General features: G+C 37.9%; 1 protein-coding gene across 4 annotated transcripts in view; it reads right to left on the reverse strand.

The window, feature by feature from the left end:
• Positions 1-21,624, reverse strand: part of DEUP1 (deuterosome assembly protein 1) — an 80,680-nt gene that overhangs the window by 20,305 nt on the left and 38,751 nt on the right. For all 4 annotated transcript variants that reach the window (XM_044258319.1, XM_044258318.1, XM_044258317.1 and 1 more), the window contains exons 7-10: positions 18,212-18,357; positions 14,928-15,033; positions 10,145-10,342; positions 8,093-8,179 (exon numbers count right to left, since the gene is read on the reverse strand). In XM_044258319.1, coding sequence (XP_044114254.1) covers positions 8,093-8,179; positions 10,145-10,342; positions 14,928-15,033; positions 18,212-18,357 — 537 coding nt within the window. The remainder of the gene's footprint in view (positions 1-8,092; positions 8,180-10,144; positions 10,343-14,927; positions 15,034-18,211; positions 18,358-21,624) is intronic.

Genomic DNA, 21,624 nt, shown 5'->3' on the forward strand with positions numbered 1-21,624 from the left:
GAGAGCAATTATAAAGTCATCTTTCTGTATAAATTACAATCCTACATAAAGTGTATGTGATTAAGTACTATTTTAATAAGGCATCACACTGAGGGCAATTCATCAGTGGCATTCCATTTTATGATAGTCATTTAAACAATCTTTAAACAAATATGTACCATGTATACATATATGCAGTATATATATGTGCTAAGTGCTACAGAGGTGACCAAGTATGAAAAGTGACCTTGTCTTCATGGAAAATACAATAAAACTGAGTAGATGAAATTAACATGCATTTAAAAAGCGACTCATACATAGTATAATTACATATTAAATTATGTTGCACCATGTATGAACTCAAATGTTTTCTGAATCAATGAATGGCAAGAACTATTGTACTAAGATCATGTAGGAGGTGGGATAAAACAAGGCTCTGGCAATCTCTTTAATGATGTGAGCAAAAATTTCCATGCAAACTTATTCGTTGCCTCTTACACTACTGGTGAGAGCCACAAATTCACAAGTATTCATCGAGCCCTACCCTATACCAAACCCTATATGAGGAAGTATAAAATATAGTCCACTTCTTCCCTCAAGGAGTCTATGACTGATGGGACAAGACACACATACACCACACAATTAAAAAATAAGAGAAGACAATTCAAAACTTGATGTTAAATTGTTATAACTGCTAAATAAAGTCCAAGAAAGAAGAAGTAATTGGAGTCTAGAGTAATTAAGATGATTTCATGGAGGAGATACAATTTAATCTAGGTCCGAAGGGACTGACAGGATTTAGTAAAGTAGAACTATGTCTTTGCTTTGGTAAAGTAAAGGAAAGCATTCAGGTGGAGGGCATATAATGGATTCATTCATTCATTCTCTCACTCATTCACTCATTGTTTTGGTCATTCACTCATCTAACGAAATATTTTCTCGTTGCCTTCTGCATTCAGGCACTGAACTAGGTGCTTGGGTACAGCAGTGAATGAACTAGGACCATAACTGCCCTCAATGAGCCTACTGGTAAGGAGATGGTAGCTGACAAGAAATAGGCAATTTTAACATTGTGCTATGATAGATGTTAAGTAAAAGATGTTATGATACTTTCAAAGATGGACACATAACAGAGCAAAGGAAAATCAAAGAAGATTTTGTATAACATGTAAAATTTTGTTGAGTCACCTGAAACATTAATAGGGCATGGCTATGTGAAGTAGGAAAAGGGAATTCTTCGCTAGAAGGAAAGCATGTGTAAAGGTCTGGAAGCAAGAAAGAGCATGAGAAAGGACCATCACATAAGCAGATGAGGCTAAGACAGGCCTAGCTCTAGCAGAGGATTTGTGTAGGTCACTAAATGGGAACAAAGTGGGAGAGCCAGATTAAGGAAGCCACAGAATATGAAGAGTTCTGACTTCCTACTGGGAACTGAGCACATGTTCTTGAAAGGGAAGGTTATGTTAGAAAAGCACATCCGGTATGAGGAATGGAGAGCTTGGAAGTCATTGGGTAATGCAGAGGAAGTAACTTGGAGTTACTTGCTGGATCTATACTTTAAGAGAAAGCATATCACCAGAGGAGCAAGAGCCGACAGCAACACCTGTGGAATGAGAAGGGGTAGGAACAGTAGGGTGAAGAGCCAGTGAACAAAATGGAAGAAAGAGAAAAATCACAGATATAATAACAATTAGTATTATGCATTTGGATTTATTCAAACCAACTTACCACCTATGTGGTAAGTGCTCGATCCCAGGACCCTGAGATCATGACCTGAGCAGAAGGCAGAGGCTTTAACCCACCCAGCCACCCAGCTGCCTCCCAAGAACAAATATTATTCTAAACAGTAGCACTCTAAAACAATTTCATGTGAAATCAGAAAAACTTAAAGAAAAACTTAGAGAGGGCGCCTGGGTGGCTCAGTGGGTTAAGCCGCTGCCTTTGGCTCAGGTCATGATCTCAGGGTCCTGGGATCGAGTCCCGCATCGGGCTCTCTGCTCAGCAGGGAGCCTGCTTCCTCCCCTCTCTCTCTGCCTGCCTCTCTGCTTACTTGTAGTCTCTGTCTGTCAAATAAATAAATAATAAAGAAAAAGAAAAACTTAAAAATTTCACTCCTTTTTCTATGAAATGAGATCATCATACTTTCAGCATATACTTGTTATAAGGCTACAGGCACTGATATGTGTAAAGCATCCCACAAATTATAAGGCATGTATGTGACAAGCACCCAACGAATGAGTAGCAGCTCCTTGTTATCACACAGTTCTTCCAGGTTCTCTGACTCTTTCTCATCTCTGCCCTTTGCACATTCTGTTCTCTCACCAGGACTCTTTCCCACCAATCCATCTGACTGACTGCTCCCCAGATGCCCTTTAGTGCTCCCAAAACAGGGTTAGGTAATCCCTGTCAGGGTCCCTGAATTCTGAGCTTTCCCATCACTCTCTAGTTCAATTATCCAGGTAACTGTCTATATCTGGTAATATATGGTTTCCTGCTAATATTAAGTTTCATGAATTCAAGGATCTTTTCTGACTTATTCACAATACTCCCATACCAACAGATACAGACTAGGCATTCAATAAATATTTACAGAAAGAATGAATGAGTGAATGAATGAATGAATGACATTCTGTGGTGATTGAGGCATATGATAGATAGAGAACAAAATAGAGGGACCAGAAATAAACCCACATGGTATGGTCAAGTAATCTTTAGTAAAAGCACTAAGAACACACAGTGGGGAAAGTATAGTCTCTTCAGTAAATGTTGGGAAGACTAGATATTCACAAGCAAAAGAATACTACTGACCTCTATATTCTATCACTCACAAAAAAAATTAACTTGAAATGGAATGAAGATATAAATATCAGACTTGAAGTTAAAACTAGAAGAAAGCAGAGGGGCAACAGATATCTGATATTGGTTCTGGCAATGATTTATAGTATATGACACCAAAAACACAGGCAACAAAAGCAAAGAGACAAGTGGGAGTACATCAAACTAAAAAACTTCTTGCACAACAAAGGAAACAATCAAGAGAGTGAAAAGGTAACCTATGGGACAGGAGAAAATATTTTATTTAGAAATTATTTTGAAAGTATTGAGAATATTGTCACATAGAATCCAGGAATATGTCAAAATTGTTAGAATAGGATTGTTTGGGGTTGAAGGGTTGAATTTTGTCCCTCCACCAAAAAAAAAAAAAAAAAAAAATTTATGTTGAAGTCCTAATTCCTAGTACCTCAGGATGTGGCCTTATTTGGGAAAAGGATCTTTATGTAGGCAATTAAGTGAAAGTAAGGTCACTAGGGTGGGCCCTAATGTAATATGACAGCTAGTCTACAAAAAGGGAAAATTTGGACACAGAGATGGACATGCATGGAGGGAAGATGATATGGAGAAATAGACAAAGGCTGTGTGAAGGGAAATACAAGGAAGATGCCTTGTGAGGACAGAGGACAGAATGGTGTATCTATAAGCCCAGGATTGCCAAAGCTCACTGGAAAATCACTAGAAGCTATCGAGAAGTGAGGAAGAACCATCCTCTACAGGTTTTAGAAGGAGTGTGGCCCTGTTGACACCTTGATTTGGGGCTTCTATTTCCAGGACTGTATGACAAGAAGTTTCTATTGTTCTAAGTTATCTGATTTGTGGTACTTTGTTATGGTAGCCCTAGCAAATGAACACAATGACCAAGGTTTATTCTAAAAATTCAAAGATGGTCATATCAGGAAATCAGTCAGTCTATTATATACAACAACAAACCAATAGACAAAATCCACATGATGTCATAAATGCTGAAAAGGTGTTTGGTAAAAGCCAGGAGCAAATTTTAAAAACTCTGAGTAAAACTAGGAATAAAAAGAGTTAAGACCATAACCTAAGAACAAATATTATTCTTTTTTTTATTATTATTTTATTTGACAGACAGAGATCACAAGTAGGCAGAGAGGCAGGTGGGGGGGGTAGGCTCCCTGCTGAGCAGAGAGTCCAATGCAGGGCTCGATCCAGGACCCTGAGATCATGATCTGAGCAGAAGGCAGAGGCTTTAACCCACCGAGCCACCCAGGTGCCTCCCAAGAACAAATATTATTCTAAACAGTAGCACTCTAAAACAATTTCATGTGAAATCAGAAATTAGACAGTTTGTCAGCAATCACTATCATTATTTCATATTCTCTTGGTTTTAGCAAATGCAGTATGACAAAAAATAACTGATATGAACAGTAAAGAAAAAGAGTTGAAATTACTATTTCTGTTAAAATGATTGTACATCTCAAAAAAACCCTAGAAAACTTCCCACTAGAATTAAAAGACTATTTGAATTTTTTGCTACATTAGCAATAAGTTCTTAAAGGAAAAAAGAAAAATATTCCACTTAGAAGAGTGGCAAGAATTATATAACACCCGAGCATAAATTTTAAAAGGAAGGCACAGAACCTATACAAAGAAAATTGTAAGCTCTTATTGAAGAGCATAAACTGAGATATGAAGAAATGGAAACCCATGTCATATTCTTGAATGAGAAAACTTACTATCATAAAAATGTCAATTCTTTTTTTAAAGATTTTATTTATTTGTCAGAGAGAGAAAGAGACAGACAGACAGACAGACAGTGAGCACAAGCAGGGGAAGCGGTAGGCAAAGGGAGAAGCAGGCTTCCCACTGAGTAAGGAGCCTGATGCAGGACCCTGGGATCATGAACTGAGCCAAAGGCAACCACTTAACTGAATGAGCCACCCAGGTGTCCCAAAAGTGTTAATTCTTTCAAAGTTATATGTATATTTATTTTTATTCCAAATAAAACCCAACAGGAAATTATCTAGAGAAACTGGATAAATTGAACTTAACTTTCCTATGAAAATTTAAATTGGGTTCTTGTTTTATATAATATGCAAAATTATAATCCATATGAATTAAAGACTTAGATGAAAAATGTAAAAGTCATTGAAGATACTCTAAAAAATAGTGTATACTGTCTAGAAGTTGGAAAAACCTTGTTATTCCAGGATGGATATGCAGAAGGTATAAACAAAAAGATACATGTGTCTGACGGATAAAAGTTTTTTTTTAAAGGTTTTATTTATTTATTTGACAGAGAGAGGAAAGAGAGAGCACGAGCAGGGTGAATGGCAGGCAGAGGCAAAGGGAGAAAAAGGTACCCCACTGAGCAGGTAGCCTGATGTGAGGCTCGATCCCAGGACCCTGAGATCATGGGCTGAAGGCAGCTGAAGGCTGAAGGCAGATGCTTAAACAACTGAGCCACCCTGATGCCTTGACAAATAAAAGTTTAAAACTTTTCCTATGGTAAAAAGATATAAATAAATTATATACAATAAATTTAGGAAAACGCTATTATAAACTGACAAGAAAAAGACATTCCAACAGAAAAATGAGCAAACAATATAATTCATAGTATACTGCCAATTAATATACAAAAATATACTCCCTATATCCAGGGTAAGAGAAATTAAAGTACTACTGAGGAATCACTTTACATCCATCAGACTGACAATTTAAAAGAGCAGTAACACCTCTCACTGCTGAGGAGGAAAGAAAAAGGTGCGTGCACACAGAGATGGGAGAAATAGGATTTGACAAAAAATGTTTTAAAATTAAAACATACAGGGCACCTGGGTGGTGCAGTCGGTTCAGCAGCCAATTCTTGGTTTTGGCTTAGGCATGATCTCAGGGTCGTGGGGTCAAGGCTCACAATGGGCTCCACACTCAGCATGGAGTCTGCTTCAGATTCTCTCTCCCTCTGCCCTTCCTGCCTACCGGCTTTCTCTTTTTCCTCTAAAAAAATGCATATGCTTTCTTTCAACAATTCCATTCTTTTTTTTTTTTTTTTGTAAGAAAAGGAGAGAGAGGGTTAGGAGAACAAAGGAAAAAGGAAAGAGAGAATCTTAAGTAGGCTCCGTGCCCAGTGCAGAGCCCAGGGCTCTATCTCGGGACCCTGAGATCAGGACGTGAGCTGAAATCACGTTGAATGTGTAACTGACTCATCCAGGCGCCCCCAGTAATTCCAGTCTTAGGAAGCTCTTCCAAGATATATGTATGAGGATGTTTTACATAGTATTGTTTATTTGTGCAAAAATCCAAAAAGAGTTGAATTAATTTCAAATGGATTGATTCAGAAAAATGGTTGAATAAATTTTGATATATTCACATCATGGGATATTACTAAGCCATTATGCAAAATGAAATAGATCTAAACCAGTTGATGCATAAGGATTTGCAAAGCATATTGCTGAGCAAACAAAAACAAGACAGAAAAGTGTGCAAAATGTAATCCAACTTTTTACAAAAAGTTAAAACCCCCAAGTAGGTATATGATTACATACCTATATGTACACACACACACACACACACGAATTCATAGAAAAAAGTACAAAATGATACATACCAAATGGTTCACCTGTGTTACCTGATGGATGGGTGTATGAGGCGGGTGAAGAAACAGAGCAAAGGAGAAGGGGAGAAGCAAGAACAAAGAGACTGCATGAAAATCACTAGCGTGTAAGTTGTAGTTCAATTTATTAAAAATTATATGTATGCTACATGAGTATATATTAATTAAGAAATGAGGGGAAATGATGCTTTCTTCCTGTCTTATAGAGATGTCCATAACATACAGTTAAAAGCAGTTTAGAATAATGTACTTATTACACACTTATTTCTGGAGAGGGACACTCAGCTCATCCATTCTATATGTGTGCAGGAGCAAGAGAAAGTTATAGAACGCTACACACTGGTTTGCTAGCACTGTTTCTCGCTGCAGTCGGACCTGGGACTGGGGATAGCAGCAGGATAATCAGCTTCTTCTTTACATATCTTTATGTGCTTTCTTTCTTGGGGAAAAAAAAAATCAACGAAGAAAGCCAAATGCCTATACAAGTCAGTACGAAGCAGGCTCCGTGTGGGTTGTGATGACGCAGAATTCACACTGAAAAGCATTTAGTTTGAAATAAAAAGAAAAATAACACGAAAAACATTTTGTGAGGGGGGGAAAAAAGATACTCATGGGGGCAGGACCTAATTTAAATTTTTGTGTGTCAAGCGTTTAGAAATAAGATTCCAAAATGTCATGCGGATTTTATGGAACAGATAGGGAAACATATATACTTCCCTTTTTATTCATCTGTCCTCCAATCACAGAATCTGTCACCAGGGCCAAAGAAGGCAGAATGCTTCTAACTCTCTGATGCTAAGCGCTTACCATCATGGGAAGGAGTACCTACTCTCACAGCAGTACAGTATCAGGGAGAAGTCCTGCTCCACCTTCCTCCTGTCATAGCCAAGGAAACCCAACCAGCCGACCACGCTCATCTTTGATCCTTTCCATTCTCTCAATGACAGGAAAATATCAGGATTTTCTCTCAGAGCAAATACATGCTAAACAAGTAGCGGTGGTATTTCCTTAGTTCGCTAAGTGCAATTTCTCCTATTTACATCTAAAAACAAACCGTCAGCAGGTATAATGAACAAAAATGAAAGGCATGGAGCCTGTTTAGGCAGCCCTGTGTTAACTGATAGAGCGACTGCTTCAAACCACAAGGTCAGTCCTCGGTCATTCATTTGTTCATCCCTCCTTTTACTGAATCAACATTCAATGAGCACTTACTATACCCCTGACATTGCGAGGTGCTGGTGTGACAAACATGAATAAAACATGGTCCCCGCTTACCATTCAGTCGGGAACAGACAGGCTACCAATGAGTGAGACGAAAATACAGATCAAGTGTGAATGGACCAGTTCACTCTGACTGGGTTTTCAGGGGCGGCTTCATCAAGGCTAAGGCTGACACATGAGTCAGGCCATGTTGGATGGAGGATTTTAGAGATAATGGCAGAAGCAAAAGCAAGCGAGGAGCATGTTGGAGGAAAGGATCAGAATTTAGCCCAATCCAAGAAAAGAACACAGGAGAAAACTTGAAATTCGAATGTTCTAGCCCAAGGATAAAAGTAAGTTCAATCCAAGTGCCAGATAATTTGCGGCCCAACCCCTGTGTGCCTGACACATAGGAGGTGCTCAGTAAATAAGGTCTGGGTAAATCCTGACCGACTGTGTAATCTCTCAGTTCGATTCACTGAATGATTTCAGCGTTATTACCATGTACCGTCCAGGATCTAAATCTCCCATCATTCCTTTCAGGTGTGTGTTTTCCGTTCGGACAGCTTTATATCTCATATCTGAGACCTGAAAACAGATCGATAGGTAAAAGTGAGTGTAAAATATACAATAGAAGCTCCACAATTGTATTAAAATTAATTTTATTAACCTAAATGTTTTCTGAGTATAGTGAAGACAAACACTGATTAGGCATGATCATCCCAAATCAGTATTTGCATTCCATTTTCTTTTTGGCAGCCTTCACTTAACCTTCCTTTCCTGATCAGTGCTAAATTAAAAACATATACCGACAATAATGACTCATTTACTTTTTTTCTTTCCAATTCCAAAATTCCATTTCTCACTTCTATTTTCTACTGTATGCAAATTAGCACCAGAAAAATCACAACTTAAAAACACACTCCAATAATGCTGCCCATGGAATTCTTCACTACGTAATTAAGTTTTACAATATGCAAACATGATTTTTATGTTTAATTTTGTTCTTTCTAATATTTCTGCCAAACTATCCTTTTTTGGGGGGGGTGACTACTTCATTTTGTCTAATTTATTTCTTCTTCCCTGATTTCTTCTACTTGACAGCACTTAGACAAGTATCTGCTCTTTTATTCAATAGGTCTCATTTCTATATAAAACACTCCCCTTTAAATAATTTACTTTCGTAGATTACAAAATATGTTCTCCCTAAAAAAAACTAAGAACATAGAAAAGTATAAAGAATAAAATGAGAATCACCCATAATCCAGCTACCAGATCACTGCTAACAGTTTTCAATATCTTTTCCTGTACAGGTACAACCAATGCTATTATCCCATCTACGCTATGTTCCTGTGTACTGTACAAATTAATCACAGTTTAAGATTTATCATTGGATAAGAGCCAACTCTCGTTTTTATAATACACAGGATTTAAATAGCCATCTTATTGGTGAAGTGACCCTCAAATGCTTAGAAAGTTACTGAATGGTACTTTCAAAGCCTCTCGATTTGGGGTTAAAAAACAACAACAACAGATAAACCCTAGCTTTAACTAACAAGTCACCAATTTGATGATGAGTATGGGATTGAGGGCATTTCAAAAGAAATGGAAGGGAGGGAGGGTGGACTTTGAAGTTATCTGCAGTATTTTAACAGTAGAATGGTATAATTGCTGATTTTTTTTTTTTACCATGAACCATGCTGTGCATTGAGTCAATGTTCAGTAAATATGGACTAATTTTCATGTTTCAACATCCTTTTTTAAAATCTCAAGATATGGGGTACCTGGGTAGCTCAGTTAAGTGTCTGCCTTCAGCTCAGGTCATGATCCTGGAGTCCTGGGATCAAGCCCCACATTGGGCTTTCTGTTCAGCGGGGAGCCTGTTTCTCCCTCTGCCCCTTACCCTGCTTTCATGCTCTAATAAAGAAAATCTTAAAAAACCAAAACCCCAAAATAAATACATAAAATGGGGGTGAGAAGTATCCACAAAAACCTGGAATAGAGACTTTTTTTAAAAAAAAAGATTTTATTTATTTATTTGAGAGAGAGACAGTGAAAGAGAACATGAGAGGGGAGAAAGTCAGAGGGAGAAGCAGACTCTCCGAGGAGCAGGGAGCCTAATGTGGGACTCGATCCCAGGACCCCGGGATCATGACCTGAGCCAAAGGCAGTCGCTTAACCAACTGAGCCACCCAGGCGCCCGACTTTTTTTTTTTAAAGACAAAAATATTAATGGAACTACAGGACACAGATCCAGGAAGAAACCTTTGACTGGAGCGTTCTGTGGGAGGTGATCAAAATATGTGTCGTCAGGAAATGTTAGGGTGAGATTCAGTGCAATTATCTTCTGTCGCCACTTTAGCCCTGGATCTGTTTTGATGACACTTGGCGATACTTTGCAAAGGTTTCAGGGGCTCCACCAAGCATTTCCCTGATGCTAGTCTCAGACCCAATACCGAGAAACACAGTGTTTTGTTGGTCCTCGAGGAAAACCAGGGTCTCCACTGGGCGAGACAGTGACCCGGACGAGGGCTGTCCTGCCCGCGTGCGTACCTGTTGTTTTGCTAACATTTTTTCTTTGATTTCTAACTCCATTTTTAACTGTCTTTCCAGAAGGGCAGCTTTCTTCATGATAGTTGCTATAGTGATCTCCTTCTGATGAAGCTCCTCGGTTAGGTCAGAGATTTCGTTCCTCATTCTTTCCTGCTCAGAGCCATGGTCCTCTTCCTCCTGATAGAGTTGCCTTCTTATCTGCAGTAGAGACATTGCGGCAAATATTAACACGTCTTTTTCTTTATCAAGCAACTTAAGGCTTTTGTTAGCCATGTTCAGCCTTTCCGTCCTGTCTTAAACCTTTGGCAAGCCCCACTTTACCCTCCTTTTCCGATCAATGCTGAATTAAAGAGATACTTACAATAAATGACTCATTTACTTTTTTTCCTTTCAAGTTCAAAATTCTGTTGTTCACTTCTAGTTTCTATTGTATGCAAGTCATCACTTACTACCAATGCTACTTTGACAGGAAATCAAAGAAAATAAAGAAAATATTATCAAGCACTTACCTCCAAGCATAACTGAAGTCTAATTAGAATACAAAACCTGCACATAATTATTGTATACAATTTGGTGAGTTTGGACATAGACTCATGTTACTATCATCACAATCAATACAATAATCATACCCATTACCTCTGGAAGTTTCCCCGTGTTCCTTTTTTGCTTTAGACCCTCTTAAAAATTTAAGTGCATAATTCCTTGCTGTCAACTATAGATACTGTTCTAGAACTTAACTTTATACCCATCAAATGACCACTGAGGAATGCTTGGTAGAAGAGACTTGGACCCACTATGCAGAGGCAGATGGATCAACCATGTTTTTAGGGAGAAAAAATTGGCCTAGAAAGATTAAGTGACTTGTTCAAGGTCCCAAAGCTATTAACCAACAGAGCTGGGACTAGAACCTAGGACTCTGAGCTTTAAATTCAGTGCCTTTTTGACTAAATTATGTGTACCTTGTACGTCTAAACACTATGTTTTTCAGAATCACATTATAATAAATTTCAAACTTAATGTGTCTATGAAAATGCATCACCTCCTCCCCTTAAGCAGGTGGAGTCTTGTTCTCAACCATAGTTAGGCCTTCCCTGTTAGCAACCTCCGGACCACCCGGGGCTCCTCCCCACCCTTGTCCTACCACATGCAGACAGGCAGCAAGTTCTGTCCCTCACACTTCACTTCTAAACTGCTCCTCCGCTCTCCATTTCTACTACGACTGTCTTGGTCCAGCCTCTTACCACCTTTCTAGAAATCATTCACTGTCTCTCATTCTTGAGATTTGGAGATAAAGTACATAGTCACCAATCTCATGAAAATCCTAGTCCCTTGTGGGAAAAAAATCAATAGTTATAATACAGAGTAGCAATCCACATCAGCAGTATGCAGTAGAGGGATGCTTAACCCAGGCTGGGGATATCAGGATGGGCTTCCTGGAGGAGGGGACATCAGACAAATACTGAAGGACGAATGGAAGCCAGATGGAAGGCAGGGATGGAGAAGTGCCCCAGGCAAAGAGTGCAGGGAAGACAGGCAGGGGTCGGGGTTTGTGGAGAAACGCATGCCCAGTGAAGGAAAAGGAGCCTGGGGTGGCAACGACTTGATGTGTTGTGAGAAATAAGGCTGGAGAGCTTAACGGAGCCCATCCACAAAGATTTATATGAATTTCTCCAGGGCACTTAATTCTAAAATTGATTTTTTTTTTCATTTCATCTTTAAAGGATTCAGGATCTATCTGTAAAAGAATAAGGGCACTCTCTTTCTCTCTCTCTCTCTCTTTTTAAACATAGCCAGAATATCAATATCTTAAAAATATTAGCAATTCCTCAATATCATCAAATATCCAGGAAGTATTCAAATTTAAAAATGTGTCAGGACTGTAATGAATGTTTTTTGTTTATTTGAATTGTGATCTAAATATGAGGACTGGCTCATATCTTTATAAAGCCCCTTGTTTTGTGTTTGTGTGTGTTCTAGTCTATATACATCACTTCATTTAATTCCTGCAACAGTTCTCTAGTTTGTGGAATGAGAAGTTAAGTATGTAACCTTTCTAAGTCATATTCCTGCTGACAGGAAGTCTGATTCCAAGACCTTCCCCACCCCCCCACCCCCCGTGCTATGTAACCCCTGGGAGCCGAACCCTGAAAGGTTGTTCACACAGTGGAAAAGCTAGCATGGGATGACCTAATGTGGAAAGGATGCAAGTCCAGAAGGAAAACCTGATCTGTCCTCAGCTCTATACCACCAACCCCTCATGTGGGATTCTATGTTTATTATTAACATTCTTAGAATTTCAGAGTTGGGGGTGTGCATTGGAGGCTCACTCAGTTAAGCATCTGACTCTTGATTCTGCTCAGGTCATGATCTCAGGATCGTGAGATTGAGCCTCATGTTGGGCTTTGCACTGGTGTGAAGCCTGCTTAAATTCTCTCCCTCCCTCTCCCTCTACCCCTTAAAAGAAAAAAAGAAAAAGAATTTCAGATTTGGATATGACCTCAGGAGTCTCACAGTCCAACCCCAACCCCATCACTGAACAGATGGAGAGGGAAAAAAAGACTCCCAAGGAAGGGAATGGACTGGGCCTAAGTTATTCAGCTCCTAAAAACAAAAAAGAAGAGAGAAGAGTACAGATATCCTCACCCTGAGGACAGTGTGAAACATCTCCTTTCATTTCCAATCTTCTCTCTCCAATTTTTTTTTTCTTTACAATTTATTTGATGAAACCACAGGGTTCTTTGTGTGGTTTGTCCCAGTTTGGATTTTGCTAATGGCATCCCTGTTGTGTAGTTAACATGTTTTCTCAAAATGGAACTTTCAGAATACAAAAAACAAATGAATATACTATTAGGAAAAAGGAGTAAACTGTTTTTATTATTTTCAGAGCATTCAGATATTAAAACAACATGCTCTGCTGCAAAGCTTCCCTCTAAATGAGATTAATTTACCGAGCTCTAAATGACTTTTGGCTTTATTAAAAATGTCAATTTTATCACGAAGTACATGACAAAAATAGTTCTACACTGAAAAAAGAGAAAGAAAGCAAGCACTTGCAGGATTCATAATACGTGGCTCTTGTTGCTTTTATTACAAGAGAATGAAAATGCTCTCCACAAACACTTCCTGGGAGCTCTAGCTATTTATACACAATTCATTTGTTACCTTTCTTGCACGGCAGTGCATTATCTAGAGGTCTCCAAGAGCCTATGAAGAGAATTTGTGCCTTGCCTTCTCTCCTTCCATACTGAAACTGTGCAATGTCAGTAGATACCTATTATTCAAAGTGTTACTGAGTCTATGGGTTAAGAATAGTGTAACTCTACTTTAGGTGGCTTTAATCAACCTTTGTATCATAATGCCTTCGCTGGGGATACCAGCAAAGACGCAGTTTTTTTAAAGTTATATGTTTAAATAGCAGTGAAATCAGTTTCATAGGATTATGTGAAAAGTAAAAGGAAAATGATCTTTAGTTCATAACACCTCTTCTACACTTAATAGCTACGTGATGGTCAACTCTGTGGGAGACAGAATTTGTCTTTTGCATCACTGTAGTTCCTACAGAAACAAGCAGAATAGCCATAGTCCTACTCAATGCTCAATAAATGTATTTTGAATTTATACAAATGGCAACTGAATTTATGAGCCTACACAATTATAGGAGACCTTCACGTTGATATTAATTCACTTGTTTTTCAAATATTTATTTTCACTTTTGTATGTCAGGTGCTGTCCTGGGCTAGATGATGATTTGAATCCATGCCCAGGTTTTCCCTACTTTTAACAATTGTTTAGATCATATAACATTGACTATTTAGGTGTGGTTCAAACCTAAAGACTAAAGACATGGGTAGTAGCCATGATAAGCTCATGGAAAGGAAGCCTCTACTGGATTCCATTAGAGGGCGAAGAGAATATACTTTTTGTAGAGAGCTGAGAACCACAAGGTCTTTGACGACAGAGCTCAGGCCTTAATCATCCCTGTATTACTTGTTATTGGCAGATTACTTGGCATGGCTTAGGTGCTCAGTGACAAACATGGGTGTAACCAATAACAATGGCAGCCTCCACGCACTCAGCACCTCCTCTGAGCTAGGCAGGCCCTGTTCCAAGCACTTTACATGCATTTTTAAAATGGATTTTAACTTAAGGGGAGGGTATGGGCTCTGGAGTCAGATTGCCTGGATCTGAATCTGACCTCTGCTGCAGATGGCTGTGTAATATTGGGGGAAATTACCCAACTTCTCTGTGCCTTAGTGCCCTCAAATGTACAAAAAGATGATGTTATACTACTTTATAAACTGTTGTGAGGAATCAATGAGCTGAGATTTGCTAGGCCTTCAGAGCCCCTCCTGGTGCATGGGGACTGCTATTGAAGTAGCAGAATTATTAGTAGCCCCTGTAAGCCACATCACAGTTGTAGCAGGCAGGTACTACACATTCCATCTTCATCCTAGAAATGGGCAACTTGCCCAAGCAACTTCCCCGAGCTTATGTACCTACTCGATGGTTGGAGGCCTGAGTCTGGGCTCTCACACTTCCTGCAATAAGCTACTTGTCATGGAGCCCAGTGTCATAGTTTCCCAGTGGCACAGTGAGGACTTAAGGTTTGTGTTTTTTGTAGCATCATGCAGAAGAATGTCGGAATTAGCAGCCTGGTAGCTTGTTGTCTTAGGGGAAAATATAGAAGGAAAAAGAAGGGAATGAGAAGGAAGGTCCCCCCGCCCATTTTGTGTTCAAGGACTTCAGATCAGCCTGGAAGAATGAAGCCCATTTTTCCCCATACCTTGTTCAATTCCTTTTCATGATTTGGTTGATCTAGGTTCACTGAAAACAGCTCTTTCCTCTTCCTTTCTGGTTCTTTAGTAGAAGGTGAATAAGATGATTCAAGTCTACAAATTGAACAATGCGAATAAAAATTAAACTTAACTTGGTAAACTGTCATGGTTATATTGTCAATTTAGACTATTGTAGGTTATAGAGATAAATTATTAGTTTATTGGAAAATTTTCTAGTTCCAGATTGCAAATTCTAATACATTCATATCCCATAAGTATTTACATATTTAACTGAGTGCAAATGGTTTGAGTGAAAAAAAAGGTAGCAATTAATATGGAATTTCAATTATGCCTTAAAAATTGACAGAATACTGAGTTTGCATTTGTAGATAAGATTTTTATATAAGGAGACTCTTTCCTATAATAAAATAGCTTGGGAGCCCCTTTAAAAAAAGGAAACACATCTAACTAGCTTGTACATCATGGAAAGGAACTATGTCAAGAGAAGTCTGAGGGGAGCAGCTACTCCATAAAAGTGACCCAAAATAACTAAATCTGACAGTCTACCCAAAGAAAGCACAAATACATCTGTTCTTTGGCTGCTTAATTTATAAAAGGAATTGCCAGTGCATAGGGATACCAAAGGGGAAACGCAGAAACTAGTATAAAAAGTACAATTTCTATAGGAGGATTGGAGAAGTACAACTGGGTTCACTTCTAAATAAGGGAAGTTGGTAAATGAAAAAAAAATCATTGAAACAGAAAATAAAAATAGCCAGGCAAGGACAGTAGCATGCTTTCTATTGTTTGACCAATCTCTTCAAGTCTGGTGTTTTGGGGAATGTACCCACCTGTAAGGGAGTACAAGTTCAGATTTCCAAAGAACTTTTTAAAAGGCTCCATATATCACAAACTTAAACCACACAAACAGAATCTGAGCAATGACAGAGAAATACCTGATGTAAATACTGAAAAGAAAGAGATATTTTAAAAGGTATAAGTTTGTAGTGATATCCCTGAGGTACTTGTATCTAGACCGTATTGCCTTTCTTCTGATTATCAAATATATGTGTTAACTGTAGAAAACAGAGGATATCAGAGTATATGCTGCTATAATATCATCAGGGAAAAAGAATTATTGGCATTTTTGTGTATATTATCATCTTTCTTCTATGCATGTGGTTATAAATGTATAAATGTTTCCCATACAATTAGAAAGTTCTGCACACATTATTTTTCAGTCCCCTTTTGTTTCCTACTCAGTAATATATTGTGAGCATTTTATCCAATATTCTCATCCAACATTATTTCCGAATCAGTCTTAAATTTTTCTTATTTGCTATTATTTGAAAGGGGTGAAAAATGACATTTCCTATTTTTCAATTCTTCCAAAGCAATTTCAAGGAATGGAATGCTGAATGAATTGGGGGGAAAAAAAACACCCTCATGATGGTCTTGTAAATTTCACTGAGCAACTGGAACAAACACTGAAGGTCAATGTGGACAAGTTCAAAGAAGAAAACAGTAATCATGCTAATATAAAATGCTAATAATCATAATATGTAAAGGAATTATCATTTGTTAGGTAGGAGTGTTGGAATTATTTTTAATAATTCTCAGAACATATCACACCACGGTGCTTCTGTAGCTAAAGAAAAAGGAAAAGCTAACAAAATCATAGCATTATTGAGAAAGGTTCTGAAAATGAGTAAAAAGCATTGTTATGCTACTTGTATAAAACTACTGTGTGTCTACTCCCAGGAGGCTGGGCTGCCTCGTGTTTATACCACTGGAAAGAAAAATAGAGTCCAAAGGAAAGAAACCGAAACAATAGAAAGGCTAGAATCACCTTCATATAAGAACAAACCAAAAGCATGAGAAACTTTCAATGGGAAAGATGAAGGCTAAGAAGACGAGGCCCAAAGTCTGAAATACAATGGAAGTTGTGAAAAGATAAGTATCTATCTTTCCATCACATCTCAGAATAATACTAGAACTGAGGAATACCCTCCAAACAAGAAAGCTGAAGTTTGGAGACCAAAATAAATACCACTTTAAACAGAGAATGGCATTAGGCATAACAAAAGAATTGTATTGGCCAAATATGTGAATAACTGCAAGATTTTAGATGAAATCATACCTTGAAGGAAAGCGGACGAGGTCTGGAGTTCAGCACTGGCCTTGTGGGACAGCACCACCGAAAGTATCTACAGTGCTCTTCCATAAAACCACAGCTACACAGGGGGTGAAAGGTTTGCTCTTCTGGGAAATTTCTTACGTATTTAGGCATATACATCCTTTGTACAAAGACATTTCTCATCAACTCACCACACTGGAACAGTGCCTTGTGCGCTATATTTTCCCAGTAGATTTATTAATGATCAGTGATGAAATCTATAGCTTGCATATACAGTATTCTCTAGTGCTGACTGGCTAATAGGCATTCTACTGTCTTTGGTGAGATACACAATAGGTAATTTTTTAGGAAGTTAATTTGCCATTTGTTGTAAATGTAGAGCTCAAAAAAAATTCAAGCAAGTCCCGCAACTTTAAACAAAGAATCATTGCCTTTAAAATCAGGTAATCATCTTTCAGCAAAATATCCCTTACCATTTGATTATCAGTTTTTAAAATCCTATCATTAGCCTTCAGATCTGAGAAGGATTCAAGTTCCAGAGAGAATTAGAACATTAGTGAGTGGTTCGAACAGTCAGACTTTCTACTCACAAGTATAAATATTTCATTATCCTTAGCAGTCCCATTTCCTTTGTGGTTTTGGAATATACAATATCTGTCTGATTTTAAAAGAGGAAAAAAATCTGCTCTAACAAAACCCCCTTAATGGAACTGACAAAGTAGTGAGTATGGAGACCAAAAGAAATACATTTACAAGTGAAAAAGTTAGTAACAGGTTTATAGGCAATCAAAATAAAAACATTTGAAAATATGGAATAAATCTTATTTATCAATATATGCAATTAAATATCAGCTTAATACTACTTTCTTTACAGTATCCTGAAAAATAAAAGTTCTAAGAAAATGTCCGACTCACTGTGCTACATAAGTATCCATAAATAAGAATATGATATAATTTTCTAGGTAAGTAAATATATTCATTTTGAAGATGAAATAATCATGGATTTTATTTTTAATACCAAATATTATTCAATAATTAACAGCATGTTAATACAAAACAAAGACTTAATTCTCATTTTAAATCTCAAACTCTTAAGATATTCAAACACTGTGTCTTGAAATGCCTCTCTCAGCCTGCTGAGTATAAAGAATATACCTTTTTTTACTTTCTTGAATATTTTGGCACTCTCCTATTTTTAATAATTCTCTGTGCAGCTGCAATCGTTCCATTTCTATGATTCTCAAGAGATCATCACGTGACTGTAACTCACTTTTCACCTCTGAGAGTCCTGCTTCCATGGCCTATATAAAAACATCAAAGAGGTCCAGTGCTCACATTTGGATATCATGATTATAATATATTTAAAATATTTAACATCTAGGAACCAGCCTAATTCCAAATTAACTGGTATTGAGTCCTTGGTTGACTCTGTCTTACAGAATTCCATTCATTCATTCATTTACTCAACGAATATTTGCTGAGTCCTTATTATGTGCTCAACCCTGATGATACAGACATAGACTCTGTTCTCAGTGAGCTTACAGTCTAGGGATAAGGAGTAATCATTAATCATACAAATCTGATCACACTGTATGGGAGTTTGAGAGATTCATAAAGGTATGAATAAAATATTAATGTGTAAAATTTGGATTAATGTCAATAATTCCTAATTTAAAGACAATAGCCAAGAAGAATCTAATTTCAAAGCTGGCCAACACAGTGAGTTATAAACCGTGGTCTGTGGGTCCACTACTGTCCAACAATCCAGTGAATCCAGTGTTTTAGTTTGTTGATAAGAGGTTTGAGCAAGATTAAAAGCTGCTGGGAAGGGTCCAGATAGGAGAGAGGAGGAATAATTGTAATGGCATCGGTTCCTGGGAAGGTGGGCTGAGTGAGTTCCAAAGTCCAAGTGGAGGAATCGCCTAAAACAAAAAATGAAGGAAGGAAGGAAGATGGAATGTAGAATGGAAGTTTGTGCATCTGAATATGGAGAGATAAGACAGTGGCTTTCTGTTGGCTTCTATTTTTCTTGTGAAACAGAAAGATTTCACTAAAAGGAGAAGGGGAGGTGGGGGTATCAGAGGAATTTTTTTTTTTAAAGATTTTATGTATTTATTTGACAGAGAGAAATCACAAGTAGATGGAGAGGCAGGCAGAGAGAGAGAGAGGGAAGCAGGCTCCCTGCTGAGCAGAGAGCCCGATGCAGGACTCGATCCCAGGACCCTGAGATCATGACCTGAGCTGAAGGCAGCGGCTTAACCCACTGAGCCACCCAGGCGCCCCATCGGAGGTATTTTTAAAAAGATTTTATTTATTTATTTGAGAGAGAGAGAGAGAGAGCATGAGCAGGGGAAGGGGTGGAGGGGGAGGGGAGAAGCAGACTCCCCTCTGAGCAGGGAGCATGATGTGGGGCTTGATCCCAGGACCCTGGGATCATAACCCGAGCTGAAGGCAGATGCTTAACTGACTGAGTCACCCAGGTGTGCCCATGGGATTGATGTTTATGAGTGGAGAAGTTTTGACATGGCCAGCAATCAGAATGGGAGAATTTGCTGACTGGAGCAGCAGAAGAGGATTCCTGGCAGTGCTGAGTACCCATCTGAGATTCGTGGCCATGACCTGTTGAGTGATTTTCTCCAGCAGTACTTGGCTGTTCTCTGGGAGAAAGGTTATGGCAGAGTTCTTTCAAATCATCAGGTTCCATCTACTCACATATACAGGGAAACTAATATTTATTAAGCACACCTGACCCAGGTCATCAGCTCCATTGCCACTTTAGCAGATGAGGAAATCAAAGGTCAGAGTTGGTCCACATTCACAAAGCTCAAAAATGGCAGATTTTAGAAAAGAAAAATCCAGGTCTTTTGTCTACTAGTCCAGTTGGAACATCCAAAATGCAAAAATAATTTGTTTCATGAAAAATTAATGAAACAGACTGTTGGTTAAAAACAGTCTGTTTCATTAATGAAACAGCTTATTGGTTAAAACAGGGTGGGGTGTTATGAAGGTGGGAGGTTCCCCTGCTAATAAAGGCTGTAGAAAATATCTTTAAAAAATCATTGGTTCAATAACAAATTTATTTGAATATAATCCACATACCATAAAATTCACCCATTGAAAGTATATAATTCAGCGGACCTTAGTATGTTCACAAAGTTCTGCAGGTATCACCACTAATTCCAGAACATTTTCATCACAACCAAAATAAACCCAATATCCATTAGTACTCATTTCCCCTTTTCCCTCCTCCTTGTCCCTGGCAACCACGAACATATGTTCTGTCTCTATGGAATTGCCTATTCTGGATATTTCACACAAATGGACTCCTATAATATGTGGCCTTTGCAACTGGCTTCTTTCACTCAGCATAATGCTTTCAAGGTGCATCCATGTTATAGCAGGTATTGGGATTTTATTCCTTTTTGGTGAGGGATAATATTTAATTATATGAATATTCCACATTTTGTTTATTAGTTTGTCAGTTGCTGGACATCTGATGTTTCTTCTTTTTGGCCATAATACTGCTATAAAATTTCATGTACAAGCTTTGGGCATGTTTCCTTATTCATTAATTCTTATCCCCAAATTCACAGAGCCTAGAAATATAATTATGCAGACAGTATAGGACATATGAGTTCCCAAAGAAACTTTTTTTTAACCAAAGCCTTAGATTTATATTATTTTCCGGGAGACCTAGAGACCTGCGTTTGTGGAAAGACCTCATTGCAATACGTTAGCCCCACAAGTTCCCGGCTGACTTGGAAATAAGAGTAAAACTATATTCCAACAGGTGATCTAATAAACTTGTTTGGATAAAGATGTGTTTGAATAAAGCCCCTGTTTCAAACAGTGAGGATTTTTCAGATGAGACTGAAATTTCAAAATAAACAAAAGAAATGTGAAACAATAGATTCACAAGCAGAAAAACAAATTGATTTGATGTATATGTCATCCATTACTTTGGTTAATTGAAGAAGGCACCATCTGGGCTCCCTGACTTGCAGATTTGCCACCACTTGAAGCTACATGTAGGCAAGAAGCTTCACTTGGGGAAAGGAGAGGATAAAAAGGCTTTAACTCCAGGCCATTGAAATGCAGAGTCACCATGGGCTAGAGTTAATTAAAATTCAGTAAAAATGTGATGATAATAATAGTTTATTTGTTTACTGTTATTGGGAAAGAATACCTATAAGACTGATATTTGGGAAAAATAAGCTTATTTTAAGCTTAAGCTACCCAGGTAAGAGAATTTATCAAAATGGAAACTTTTCATAATATAAATCAATAATAATGATTTGACACTTTTTCTAGCATGGATAAATATGCAAAAGACTTTAATTATAATAGACAGAATTATGTAAATTGACTATAAAAGTACAAGAAAAGAAGCTTTGCTGATACAGATAAATTGAGAGTTGTTTTTTGACTTAATGCAATATCCCTTTGAATTCAATGTCAATAATACTGAGTTGACACAGAATTAGTGAATTTGTTTAACTTAGATGTAGCTTTAAAGTTGGCATGCTTTTGCATAAAATCCAAATTAATTATATGTCACTGTGGATGCA

This window comes from Neovison vison, chromosome 7 (assembly GCF_020171115.1).
Source record: "Neovison vison isolate M4711 chromosome 7, ASM_NN_V1, whole genome shotgun sequence".
Lineage (NCBI taxonomy): Eukaryota > Metazoa > Chordata > Mammalia > Carnivora > Mustelidae > Neogale > Neogale vison.